The 14,647-nt window shown below is 44.2% G+C and overlaps 1 protein-coding gene across 2 annotated transcripts in view; it reads left to right on the top strand.

Moving 5' to 3' along the window:
• Positions 1-654: 654 nt before the first annotated feature.
• Positions 655-14,647, top strand: part of RNF17 (ring finger protein 17) — a 160,412-nt gene continuing 146,419 nt past the window's right edge. For both annotated transcript variants that reach the window (XM_023751166.1, XM_023751165.1), the window contains exons 1-2: positions 655-784; positions 2,926-3,017. In XM_023751166.1, coding sequence (XP_023606934.1) covers positions 655-784; positions 2,926-3,017 — 222 coding nt within the window. The remainder of the gene's footprint in view (positions 785-2,925; positions 3,018-14,647) is intronic.

Raw genomic sequence — 14,647 nt, 5'->3', positions numbered from 1 at the left:
GCAGAAGTTACTGTTTTAGGTAGAGGTTATAAACCTGTTCCTTATAAATTCTTTGCTTCCCCAACCACTCCCAGCTCAACAACTGTTAGTAATGATGACCACCCCTTAGTTTGAAATACTTAATTGAATTTCCCCCACCAGTAGCCACTGATAGTTCTCCATTGAGGCTACTAGTAGTCAAGCCCTCAAATCCTTAGCAGATGATTCAAATACGGAATTAAAATACTTCTTTTTCACAGGTTTAGACTTTCTGGCCTTGGTAACTAGTGAAGGGGGAATCCCTTCAATATAAGGATTGATTAGTGCCTGTGAAGTCCACACGGTGTAAGTAATAATACGTGAAATCTGGACTTGAATGCACTGAGTGCTCAGGGGGTGACGCTTTTGGTAGAGGTTTGAAAGTAAATGGTGCTTGAAAACCTGGCGTCCTTCCTTGACATGAAGCCTCTGGGGTCAAACTAAAAACAGCCAGCCTTCCCCGCACGTGCATGGCCGCAGGCGAGGGTCAAGGGTGGGGGGGGGGGGGAGGGGGCGGGCTTTAATATCTTAGCCTGCTGATTGGCTACCTGCAGCGATTGCCTTGGATGATTGATCGCTGGCGCGAGGGACGCTGGGACTGGCACGAGGTACTTTCCTCGGGTCTAGAAGGCAGCAATGGCGGCAGAATCTTCGACAGCTCGGCTCACCCTGCCTTCCTGTCAGCAGATGGGAAGGAAGGGTCGGCCCTGGGTAGCTGCTGAGATTCAGTGCACTCGGTGTGACAGAATGGTGACCAAAGCTTCCGGTAAGGATCCCGGGGCGGGCTTCGCGGGCTGGCTTCGTCCCGGGCTGCGGGCATGGAGACAGCGAGGCCGGCGAGGGTGGGAGCAGCGGGGCTGGCGGGGCCTGTGGCGGAGGTGGAAACGGTCGCACAGCATCCCCCTCCCGTCGCTCACTGAGGGGCGGGTCGCGGGTCGCGGGTCGTGGGTCTCGGGTCGCGTAGACGCCCGAGGTCGGTTGAGGGGGCGTGGCGCCTGCCCCCGGGGCCTCCGAGGCCTCCCCGCTCCTCCTGGAGACGGGCCGCGTGAGTTCTCGCCCCCCTACCCGTTCGTAAACGTCCCAGGCTCACGAGAGAGTCATGTAAGAATTTCACCTGTTGCCTGGTGGTCAGGAAGTAATGAAATTTGAATTTTGTGTGTGGTTTTAGTTGTAGAAGTGACAAGTAGACCACTGTGAAATGTTCCTGAATTAAAGAGATATTAGAGATTTTATTTTTGGGTGGGGTGGAGGGGGTGAAATTATTGCTCAGTTAGCCGTGAATAATTCCTTTATTCATCTTGTGTTTTCTGTACAAGGGAAGAAATACACCGCCCTCCTGTTGATCTAATTTTTTTTGTGTACAAGATATTTATTTTATGTATATTAGACTTTATTTTAGAGGGCTTTTAGGTTCACATTGATCTTCTAATTTAGATTCTACTCAAGTGAAACAGGTTCACGTTATTTTAATATAATTGTAATGATAGAGTTCTCTGACAGGGATGAGTTGTTGAATTTCAACTCCTGGAGCTGCTGAAAATTCTTGTTGTTTCCCGATGTAACTGTTTAATGTTTGTACTTTCAAAGTGAGTCGTTCCATGGGCTTTCTTAGTCCCTCCTAAGATGGACTCAGTTTGTGTAGAGAAAGTCGGTGAGTTTGTGATTCCTGGTGGAGACCATCCTTCCGCTAATTTGGGTTTTGATCATGACTGTTATGTGGAAAATATCCATTGTTTGAAGGAAATAACTATTAAAAAATAAAGTTTTAAAACACGACCTTATAAAATCACTGGTCCTTCCATGCATTTGTGTTACAATGCTTAGAAATACTCAGTTGGAAAGGTGGTGGTTATGCATCTAGAATTGTGAAAGTGCTTCCCCTTTGTAAGCAGTAATACACCACAAGTCATTTTGACTTGTACAGTAAACTGAATTTTATAAAGACAAACAGTTAAACAGTTTTGATTTCTTTGGTAATATTTCTGAAATTTAAATAGAGCTTTAAACATTAGCTTGGTTGTTGGCTTCAAAATTAAAGCTTTTTAAAATCAAAAGCATGTAGTTATTAATCAGCAAGAACACTAATATTTTTGCTGGTAAAAGATGACTGATTTTATCTAGTTCCTTTTTCCTTTTTGTCTTGCAGAGTCTTTTAAAATGACATTTTTGAAGTTACATAGCTAAAAATATGCCTAATGTGATAAACTTCAAATTCTACTTAGCGATAAAAGCTTGATAATAGGTTTTCAATTAAGATTATGGTATTTCCCTTATAAAAGCTATTTTTGTGAAAATGATCTTTATGTGGGTTGTGTGTGTGATAGAAATAGCATCTGGCTTCTGTCCTTGTCCTTGCCAGTGTCTTAGATCATTGTAAGAGTGGGGTCCTGCCAGTGTTTCATATCTGCCCTCCCTGTCCACTTCACAGGATGGCAAATATAAATTAGTAGAGGGCAGTATGATCAAGTAGAAAGAACATTGCATTGGAAACATAAATAGGCTGGAGTCTGGATTATACCATTTAATTAGCCACACCACCAAAATGTTTCTCCATCTCTAGGTTGCATATAACATTCCCAGCCTACTTAGCCATAATGTTTACACAGAGGCAATGAAGTATGTCAGAGCACTTTGTATGATTATAAGATATGGCAAATTGAAAGTATCATAGGTACCAAACACTATCTTAAATTAATGCAAACAATATTATATAACTCTACCTGGCTTTTCTTCTGTTTCTCCCTCCTTCTGACTTGTATATGTTCTCCATGAATTTTGTTTAATAAGTCATCCATTACTAACTTTGTGATCTTCCTATGCGAGAGAATCCCTTTAACTTTCCACTCTAACTAATGCTGCACAATGTTAACAAACTGTAGAAAGATTAATGCATAATTTCATCAATAGGTCACCACCATGAATTTCAGTGTGGACATGCTTTATGTGAACTGTGTTTATTAACTGAAGAATATAGCACAATTATATGCCCTGCTTGTGAGGTAAGTTTTACCATCTTTCATATTGAATACATTAAAACCTAATGTTAAAGGTAAAAATGTTAGCAAAATAAAACATATTTCTGATTAGAAACTTTTTAATTGCGTTTTTACTACTGAATCTTTAAGCCAAGAAGCCTAACAAAATACAAAGCTTTTCCCATCCATTTTATAATTGTTCAAAGTGATCAAGAAGAATATCCAGTTAAGGTCATACATTAATCAGCATACATATTTTGACTCTGAGGAGAATTCTGTGGAAAATTGGTTCTCACCCTAGCCGATTTAGGTCAGTGGATAAGAGCATCAGCCCATGAACTGAAGGGTCCCGGGTTCGATTCTGGTCAAGGGCACATATCTTGGTTGTAGGTTCCCTGGCCCTGGTTGGGGTGCATGCAGGAGGCAACCAGTCGATGTGTATCTTTCACATCAATGATTCTCTCAGTCTCACCCTTTCCCTTTCCACTCTCTCTAAAAAATCAGTGGGAAAATATCCTCGGGTGAGGATTAAAAAAAAAAAAAAAGAAAATTCGTTCTATTTATTTTAATTTTAGTGAAGTATTCAAATCTGTATCCTTTTTTCCCACATCAAAACTATTCAAATTTTGAACACCACCTGCCCCTCAATCTTTGGGTGTCATCAAATTTATATTTGTAGAGATGCCATAGTATAAAAAGAAAAACAAAACAGTGGCCTAAAGTTAATGTTTACTTCAGAAGCATTAAAAATAGTACAGTTGCACTGGAACTAAAACTATGGACCCATAATAATGAGAACAGGTCAAGGATTTAAAATAAAATTTAATGAACATTGTTTCCATTTGCTACAAATACAAATGGAACTTGTTTTATATAGTTTAGTATGTTTCAGGAAAGTTGTCTTAATCTCTAAATTCTTAATGTTCCACTTGAGAGATCAGATGATGAGGGTTTGTATTTATTGTTTTCTGTAGCAGTGTGGCAAACAATTACTCTGGAGGCCGAAGAGGTGGAATACAATCCTAGTTCTGTGACACTAACCCCAAGGTTCCTTATTTGTCTGATGGAAATAATACCTGCTTTATCTCATAGAACTGTAAGAGTCAAATTTGAAGTATGTAAAAGTTCTCTACAAGCTTCAAGACCATTAAAATAAGTGTTGTAGTCAACCCTTGGTTATTTAGGTGTGGATCAACTGGTTTGCAGGTTAAACATGGTAAAAATACATATATACATATGTATATAAATTTGTGAAATTTTTAATTGTAGCAGAAACATGTACATATTAGAAGATGTCTGTTTTAGAATTATATACTTTTACAAATTAAGGCCTTCATTGTGGGAAATTATTTATTTTGTTTTGTAAATCCTCAGCAGAGGATATTTCTACCATTGATCTTTAGAAAAAGTGGAAGGAAGAAGAGAAAGGGAGAGAGAGAGAGAGAAGCATTGATGTGAGAGAGACAAATGGATTGGTTGCCTTCCAAGGGCACCCCACCTGGGGCCAGAGTTTGAACCTGCAATCCAGGTACACTCCCTTGACCAGTAATTGAACCTGCAATCCTTTGTTGCTTGGGCCAACGCTGTAACCACTGAGCAACAACAGCCAAGGCAATTGTGGGAAATTCTTATTCCCTTTCTTTTCTTGAGAGTAGGTTCCTATGTGGTTGGCTACATAGCTAAGACAAGGGGTGAGGGGATCTAGGTCTTGTAGTTGTAAAGGAAGATCCTGACCCATTCCATCTTGTGATGGGAAAAGAGTAAGGGAAAGGGAAGAAACAGGCAGCCAGAACTGTTTCTGCCTATATCCATTCTGTTCTAATATTTAAACACAGTCAAATTTATTATAATAACTTTTTCCCGTTTTTGGCAAATGATTTCATGTTTAATGGTTTTAAAACATTATACTGTATTATTTTGGATAACATCTATACAAATGTTTATAGTGTGTTTACAAATACTGATTTTGATTTTAAGGTCGTGATAAATCTATTTTGTATCATTCTGACTAGTTCTGACTGTCTTTGGGAGACATCTGATTTGTCCCATCCTTCCATTCTTTCTCCCCCTTCCTGGTGCTATTAGCAAGGGACTATATTCAGATTCTTCAGACGCACTAAAGCTGATTGCTATTTAAAGGAGTCCTTCAAGAAACCTTCCTGAAATTGTTACCACTCTTATTAGTTTTTAAAGTTTAGATTTTTGATGATGTCTAGTATTTATATGGAATAAGAGAGAATGGGAGAATCTAGTCTAAATTAATGAGAGTGTAAATGTATAGAATACTTAAGGAGTATAGTTTATTGCTTTTAACTTACGTATGTACCCTAAAAAGTATGTGCCCTATAAAGATTTAAGTAGCTGTATTTACATTAGACTTATATTTATAATTTATCTGTAATGTTTAACGTAATGTTATTTATTTCAAACTTAAGCCTAAAATGATTTCATTCAGGATTAAGGGTATGCATTTGTTTTTATTTCTGAGTTTGGTTGAATACTATTTATCTACCATTCTTTATCTTTTATAGTTGTATAGGGTTTTTTACTATTGATTGATATTAATGGTTAATAACTAGAGACCTGGTGCATGAAAATTCATGCACTGGAGAGGGATCCCTCAGCCCGGCCTGCCCCCTCTCACAGTCTGGGAGCCCTTAGGGGCGGGAGGTGACCCGGCGATCAGGGAAAGGCAACGCCCCCATCACACCTCTGCTGCTGCCACTGCCGGCAGCGCAAGTCTCTGCCAGCCCTGGTTAACTGAGCCTCGGGCGGCCCTGGGTGGCTGGGCAGCCGCCATCCGAGGCTTGCCTGTGCCTTGGGCATCAGCTGGGCAGCCACCATTTGAGGCTTGCCTGCGCCTCAGGCCAGCCCTGGGCAGCTGGGCAGCCACCATCCAAGGCTTGCCTGCGCCTTGGGCTGGCCCTGGGCGGCTGGGGGGCTGGGGACTGGGGGACTCCGGAGGCAGTTGCGTGGAGCAGCCAGACCTGCCTGGGGTTGGCCTGGCTGTGCTGTGCGCCTGGCACCCTGGCGGGGCTTAGAGGGCTGGGTGCTGTCATCTTGTGGCTGTGGGCGCCACCATCTTTGAGGGCATGGCAGTCAATTAGCATATTCCCTCTTTTTTTAAAAAAATTAAATCTTTATTGTTCAGATTACATTTGTTCCTCTTTTCCCCCCCCTAACTCCCCTCCTCCCAGTTCCCACCCCACCCTCCACCCTCACTCCCCACCCACTGTCCTCATCCATAGGTGTACGATTTTTGTCCAGTCTCTTCCCACATCTCCCATTCCCCTTTCCCCCCGAAGAATAGTCAGTCCATTCCCTTTCTATGTCCCTGATTCATTATAATCACCAGTTCATTCTGTACATCAGATTATTTATTCACTTGATTCTTAGATTCACTTGTTGATAGATGCATGTTTGTTGTTCATAATTTGTATCTTTACCTTTTTCTTCTTCTTTCTCTTCTTAAAGGATACCTTTCAGCATTTCGTATAATACTGGTTTAGTGGTGATGAACTCCTTTAGCTTTTCCTTATCTGTGAAGCTCTTTATCTGACCTTCAATTCTGAATGATAGCTTTGCTGGGTAAAGTAATCTTGGTTGTAGGTTCTTGGCATTCATCACTTTGAATATTTCTTGCCACTCCCTTCTGGCCTGCAAAGTTTCTGTTGAGAAATCAGCTGACAGTCGTATGGGTATTCCCTTGTAGGTAATTGACTGTCTTTCTCTTGCTGCTTTTAAGATTCTCTCTTTGTCTTTTGCTCTTGTCATTTTAATTATGATGTGTCTTGGTCTGGTCCTCTTTGGATTCCTTTTGTTTGGGGTTCTCTGCGCTTCTTGGACCTGTAAGTCCATTTCTTTCACCAGGTGGGGGAAGTTTTCTGTCATTATTTCTTCAAATAGGTTTTCAATATCTTGCTGTCTCTCATCTTCTGGTACCGCTATAATTCTGATGTTGGTGCGTTTGAAGCTGTCCCAGAGGCTCCTTACACTGTCTTCGTATTTTCGGATTCTTTTTTCATTTTGCTTTTCTGGTTGGGTGTTTTTTGCTTCTTCGCATTTCAAATCTTTGACTTGATTCTTGCGCTCCTCTGGTCTGCTGTTGGGTGTCTGTATAATATTCTTTATTTCAGTCAGTGAATGCTTAATTTCTAGTTGGTTCTTTATCACAACATCGAGGGTCTCATTAGATTTCTTGAGGCTCTCATCAAGTTTATCGGCAGTTTCTAGCAAATTATTGAAAGCCCTCAAAAGTGCGTTTTTTAGCTCTATATCCTCCATTTCTGTCATGTTTTTTTGTCTCCGCATTTTTTATGCTTTCTTGGTGCACCCCCTTGTGGTCTTTGTGCGCAGTCTTGTTGTAGTTAAGCCTTAATTGTTGTCGGCAATACTAGGGGTGAATTGACCTCCAGGCTAACTGGCTATGAGAGGCAGCTGTGTCTGCAGTGGGAGAGCTTCTGTGCTGAATCTCTAGGGTGGTGCTAATCTAGCCTTTGCCCGAGGCTATCCAGCAAATGCCTATGTGCAGGGCTTGGGTGGGGCAGGTCCCCGGGGATCTACAGGGTGGGCGGAGCGAGCAGTTATGGCTGCTCTCAGTTCCGTCCCCAGCGGCTCTGCAACCGCTGTAAACCTCGGAGAGAAAGCTGCCTTCCTGCTTCTCCCGTTTGATTCTTGGTCCCTAGAGACTCGCCCGGATCTGGAGCTCAGAGTCTGAAACTCCCTCCCGATTGAAAACAACAACCAAGCCCTCCGCCGCCGGCCCGCTCCACGCGCACCTCCGCACCTTAGTATTTCACCTCCGCACTGCGCCTCCTCTAAGTCTCGGTATGGATTTCTCTTTACTTCTAGTTGTAGAATCTCTCCTTAGCCAGCCTTCCTGTGGTTCTGGGTGATGTCCGTTCCGTCTTTTAGTTGTATTTTTGAAGTGGTTGTTCGAGGCAGCAAACTCCGGCGTTAACCTATGCCGCCATCTTTGTTCTCTCCTGTCAGGATTCTCTCTCGGGGCGTTTGCCTCGACCTCCGCCTAGCATATTCCCTCTTTATTGGCTGTGGGCGCCGCATCTTGTGAGGGCGTAGCGGTCAATTAGCATATTCCCTCTTTATTAGTTAGGAGATCCATCCTATAATTTTGCACAGCAAGGTGGCAGATTTTGTTTCAAATAGGATCATACTTAGGCATCATTCCAGAAATACCGGCATTTTATTTATCTTTCAGACCTGAGTCCAAAAATATATTGTGCACAAAGAAAGGATAGTTTATCCAATCAACAGATAATCCTATCTAATAATAGACAAAGATTGAAATTAACTGTACCTCCACTACGCTTCCCATTGGCTAATCAGCGAGATATGCAAATTAACCACCAACAAAGATGGTGGCCGGCAGCCACAGCCACGCAGCTGAAGCGAGCAGGAGGCTTGCTTGCTCCAGTGATGGAGGAAGCCAAGCTTCCTCCCTGCTGCAGCCGGGCTCTGAGCTCCACTCTAAGCAACAAAGTTGCAATTATAGAAGCTAAACAAACCCCAGATACCTGCTTTCAGCAGGCCATGGCCTCGGAGCTGGAGCAGCAACAAAGTTTCAATTGTAGAAGGTAAATAAATCCCAGAATAAAAAAATAAAAAAAAGAGGCTGGGAGCTTCAGTCGCCGGCAGGCTTGGCCAGCCTGAAAACCCTCAGCCCCTCATCCAGACTGGCCAGGCACCCCAGTGTGGACCCCCACCCTAAAAGGGGTGTGGCCAGCCTGAAAACAGCCATCAGCCCCTCACCCAGGCTGGCCAGGCACCCCAGTGGGGACCCCCACCCTGAAGGGGGTGCGGGCAGCCTGAAAACAGCCATCAGCCCCTCATCCAGGCTGACCAGGCACCCCAGTGGGGACCCCCACCCTGAAGGGGGTGTGACCAGCTGCAAACAGCCATCAGCCCCTCACCCAGGCTGGCCAGCACCCCAGTGGGGACCCCCACCCTGATTCGGGACACCCTTCAGGGCAAACCAGCCGGCCCCCACCCGTGCATCACGCCTCTATCCTATATAGTGAAAAGGTAATATGCAAACTGACCCTAACAGCAGAAAGACTGGGAATGACTGGTCACTATGACACACACTGACCACCAGGGGGCAGATGCTCAATGCAGGAGCTGCCCTCTGGTGGTCAGTGAGCTCCCACATGGGGGAGCTCTGCTCAGCCACAAGCCAGGCTGATGGCTGCCAGTACAGCAGTGGTGGTGGTGGGAGCCTCTCCTGCCTCCTCAGCAGCACTAAGGATGTCCGACTGCAGCTTAGGTCTGCTCCCCGCTGGCAAGTGAATATCCCCTGAGGGCTGCCGGGCTGCCAGAGGGATGTCTGATTGCCAGCTTAGGCCCAATCCCCTGGGGAGCAGGACTAAGCCAGCAGGTGGTCATCCCCTGAGGGGTCCCAGACTGAGAGAGGGCACAGGCCGGGCTGAGGGGACCCCCCCCCCAGTGCACAAATTTTTGTGCACCGGGCCTCTAGTCCTATATAATAAAATCCTAGGTGGTGTCACATCCTCACGTGACGCCCTCACGCGATATCGCCACAAGATGACCCCCACAAGATGGCCCCCACAAGATGGCTGCATGCACAGTAGAGGCGGGGCCCAGCGGCTGCTCCGCTCAGTGAGGCCTGGGCTCTGCGCAGTGCAGAGGAGGCAGGGCCCAGCGGAGGAGGCGGGTTGCAGCAGGGGAGGGCAGTTGTGAGGGGGTTAAGCTGGCAGGGGAGGGCAGTTGTGAGCGATCAGACTGGGAGGGGAAGGCAATTGTGGGCGATTGGGCCAGCAGGGGAGGGCAGTTGTGGGCAACTGGGCCAGCAGGGGAGGGCAATTGGGAGCGATCGGGCCGGCAGGGGAGGGCAGTTGTGGGTGATCGGGCCGGCAGTGGAGCGTTTAGGTGGCAATCAGGCTGGCAGTCGGACATCGCCCGAGGGGTCCCAGATTAGAGAGGGTGCAGGCCGTGTTGAGGGACGCGCGCGCACACACACACACACACACACACCCATGCACAAATTTCATGCACTGGGTCTCTAGTTAGTATATATTAAAATTCCATGTAGATTGGAAATGTTAATAATATACTAATTGAAAATGTAAACTGGAAGAAAATATAGGTACTAGTAATTTAATCTTAGAAGGGGAAGCCTTGTTAACCCTTTTCGGTCCAACATGGAGGCTGACTCGACAGACCAGGCGCTAGGAGCATGTCCAACGGTGAGGCAGAGACACTGCAAACCGGTTCAACATTCAATCCTGTCAATTAATTTGGACCAGACTGAATTCCAAAAATAAAATTGGACTGCAAAGGGTTAAACTTATCACTGAAATCAGAATCCAAAGAAGAAATGCTGGTTAAATTTGACCACAATTTTTTATTTACAAGTAACAAAACAAAAACATCACCATAAAAATAAACATAAATGACAAGCTGGGTTGGGGAGAGGAAGAATGCTTTTATTATATATATTACATGTTAAGAATCTTTGTACAGTTTTAACTGAAATCTTTTAAATCAGTGTATAGTGGGGCCTTGACTTATGAGTGTCCTGACTGAGTTTTTCGAGATATGAGCCGTCTCTCGGCCGATTTTTTGCTTTGAGTTGTGAGCTAAAATTCTGGTTACGAGCCAGCTTCAGATACCCCACCGCTAGTTGGCACAGTGAACGTCACAGTGAACACAACATCAGCCCAGCATCACGTGTCCCTTCCCTTCCCTTCCCTCCCCTTCCCCTTCCCCTTCCCCTTCCACTTCCTCTCTAAACCCAGAGCCCAGGAATTTTCATTTTCGACTATTCATCTGAGGCTTTGGTGCAGGGAGGGAGATGTGGACTCGAGGTGCCTAAGAAGAGGCTGAGTTGGGAAGTTTTGTGGGGAGACTTGGTAAAATAGCAGCCAGTGATAACCGGAATGGTGAGCCAAGGTGTTTTTCCCAGGTCGTGTCTCACGATGCTGAAGAATGAGCTACGTGGACCAGAAGATTTAAGCAAAGTGTGGAAAATTTATTACAAGCAAATTCAGACTCCCCGCAAGGGGAGGGGGACTCAAGAATGGGTTGCCTGTTAAAGCCTTGTAGTCCAGGGGTATATGTTTGCTAGAAGCCTGCTCTATGTCTACCTGTGTCGTCATCTGATTGATTCCCTCAATTGTTTTTGCCCAGCAACAGACCTAAACTTTCCCTGTTTCTATGTGTTCTTTCTCTGTTCCTATGCTGAACTTTTTCTGTTTATATGTGTTCCTACATTTTGTTTACTGCAGGCCCTCCCTTGGTTTCCCATGTCTCCTGCTTTGAGTCCAGAAACATTTTATTATTTCTGCTTGGTTGGTTCCTGTGGTTAGGCTTGCTCAAACTGCCATGTCTGCCCCTGCCTATGTTTCACCTGCCTTTGTCTTCCACTGGACCCTTGCCCTGTCTTCCTGCATTTCAAGCTAACTCCTCTCACCAGGAGCATTTGGTTGTAGGCCCCCAAACGAAACAGCCATTTTTCCTGAGAGGAGCTAACCACTCCCAGAAGCCACAGAGCAAGTAAAGAAACAAAACAGCCTGCCCCACCCACAGGAGCCTTGCATGCCACACCCTGCATTTTGATCTTGTCAGAGGAAACAAAAGCAGAGGCCAAGCTTAAGGGTTTGAACAGTCTCAAGGAGCCTTCAGTGACTGGATTGAGGGAGGGGCCATCCTCCCCGCTATGCTGGGAATCAGACTGACATGTTCCCCTCACGGGAGAACTGATAAAAACTCCAGGTTTCCAGGTTCTCCATAGTAGACCCCATTGTTCTCCATACAGGATCTCTGTCCAGCCAAGGGCAGAGTAATACTTTGGGCCACTCATAGAGGAATAGCTCTGGGACAGGAAAACACACCCATCATATTCCCTGAAAACTAAACAGTACCTCCCTGCCTAAAGTTCTTTCAAAATCAGACTTTTGAGTGATTAAGATTGACAGCTGGCTAGTAGGCAAAGGTGGGCAGAGGTAGAGTCTGGGGAATCAGGGGAAGTTTGCTGACCCAGCCTTGGCCCCCTTGCTGCTAACAAACCTACTTTAGAGGGCAGATTGGTCCTTCCTGTTTGCAGCCAAGGCCTGTGGAGACAGACACAAGTGGTGGATTGGTGGATCATTTGGAGCTTTAAGCAGATTGCTGAAAGTCAAAAGACAGTGCCTGATAGTGATTAGCACCTAAATACCTAACAGGAAGCCCAGAAGTGGCAGACAGAACAGAAGAGTGGTATCCAAAGCAAGCTTCCATGGGGCATTAAACTCACCTGAAACTAACGCCTCTTCATTTTTTTTTCTTTCTTTTTTTCCTTTTTTTAGTTTTTCTCTTTTCTTCCTTCTTTTCCCTTTTTAAATTTATCCTTATCTGCTTTATTGGTTTGTTATTATTCTTATCTCTGTTGTTTCATTCATATATCTAATTTTCCTCTTCCCGTTTTCTACTCAATTTTTTTCACTAAATATTTTTTTTCTCTTTTCTTTTTCTCCTGCTTCCTCATCTTTTTTCTTTTTCTTATTTTAGGTCTATCTGCTTTCTCCTATATTTTCCTTTTCAAATTTTTTTCTTATCTTTTCTCCATCCCTTATTTTAAACTATTGTCCTTTACCTAGTCCTTTGATTCTTTATTCTTATTTTCTTAATTTCATCTCTCCAACTACATATTCTGCCCTCTCCCCGCCCCTTTACTTACTATTTCTGGTTTGTGCTTTTTTTGTCTGTTTATTTGTTTTGTTTTCTCCCTGTATCTTTCTCTTTTTTTTCTATCATTCTTGCTCTCTTTTCTCTTTCCTAATTCTTTTCTGGTGGTTGCTTTTGTTAGTGCTATAGGGGTCTTGTGTATGTTCTTGTTTTGTTTCTTCTATTTCACGTTTTGTATTGTTGTATTTTGTTTTGTGCGGTCAGCACCTCCACAACATTTCTCATGATATGGTTGGGTGAGCCACATGGTCACCCAGTCTGAGAGAAGACTCCATCCACAAATGGGACAATAACATTCAAGACCCAACTATAACAGGAGAACCCAAATAACTCAAGTAAGGGTCTTTCCTAAAGCACCCAGCTCAGGAGATCTAAGGGACTGTACCAGTGGGTTCCACAAAACACCTACTATATAAGACCACCCCCCAAAATCTGGGAGGCATAGCAGTTTGATCTAATACATAGAAACAAATACAAAGGGACAGCAAAAATGGGGAGACAATCCCTGAATGAAAGAAAAGGAGGAATCGCCATAAAAGGAATTAAATGAAATGGAGGCAAGCAATTTGTCAGATAAAGAATACAGAATAATGCTAATAAGGGTGCTCAAATAATTCAGTGAGAACTATAAGCAGCTTAATGAGAATCATAAATTAATGAGAATATTTAGGGACTTAATGAGAGCTACACCAACTTGAAAAGAGAGGTTGAAAGAATAAATAAGAATCAATTGGAAATGAGGAACAACATAGCTGAAATAAAGAATACCCCGGAAGAATACAACAGTAGACTAGGAGAAGCTGAGGACCAAATCAGTAAATTAGAAGACAAGGTATAAAAACATTCATTCAGATCAGCAAATGGAAAAAAAATTAAAAACAGGAGAAGAATTTAATGGAGATTTGGGACAACATGAAACATAACAACATTTGCATCATATGAGTGCCAGATGGAGAAGAATCCAAGAAATGAATAGAGAACCTGTTTGGAGAAATAATGGCAGAAAATTCCCCTAACATGTTGAAGGAAAAAGTCACTCAAGTTCAGGAAATGCAGAGAGTCCCAGCCAAGATGAACCCTGAAAGACCCTAGGCACATATGAATTAAAATAGCAAATATTAAAGACAAAGAATCTTAAAGGCTGCAAGAGAGAAACAAATTACCTACAAGGAAGCTCCCATTAGACTGTCAGCTAACTTCTCAATAGAAACACTTAAGGCCAGAAGGAAATGGCATGAAGTATACAAGGTAATGAAAAACAAAAGACTGAACCCAGGACTACTTTATCTGGCAAGGTATAATTCAAAATTGAAGGTGAAATAAAGAGCTCTGCAGACCAAAAAAAAGGCTAAAAGAATATATTACCACCAAGCCAGCACAGTAAGAAATGTCAAAGGGACAATTGTAAGAAGAAATAGAGAAGAAGATAGGCATAAAGAGTAAGAATGGAAATAAGTACCTATCAATAATCTACACTAATCAAAGACAAAGATGCTAATTGACCGTACCTTTGATATGCCAAAGCCACGCCCAACAGTCAATCAGAGCGACCATATGCAAATTAACCCAACCCAGCCATGGAGCTGGAGCAATCAGGAGGCTTGGTTGCCCAGGCGATGGAGGAAGCCAAGCATCCCGCCTGCCCTGGCCGGCTGTGGCCTCCACAAAAGGCAACAAAGTTTCAATTATAGAAGCTAAATAAATCCCAGATACCTCTTCCAGCCAGCCTCCACTGGGAGCTTGGGTGGCTGGAGGCTGTGGCCAGCCTGCAAACAGCCATCAGCCCCTCACCCAGGCTGGCCAGGCACCCAGCGGGGAACCCTACCCTGAAGGGGCTGTGGCCAGCCTGCAAACAGCCATCAGACCCTCACCCAGTCTGGCCAGCGACCCCAGCAAGACCCTCCACCCTGAAAGGGGTGTGGCCAGCCTGAAACAGCCCTCAGCCCCTCACC

The sequence above is a fragment of the Myotis lucifugus genome, unplaced genomic scaffold (genome assembly GCF_000147115.1).
Source record: "Myotis lucifugus unplaced genomic scaffold, Myoluc2.0 scaffold_19, whole genome shotgun sequence".
Taxonomy (NCBI): Eukaryota; Metazoa; Chordata; class Mammalia; order Chiroptera; family Vespertilionidae; genus Myotis; species Myotis lucifugus.
Note: the sequence above shows the minus strand (reverse complement) of the source record. Positions and strands in the feature narration are given on the sequence as shown.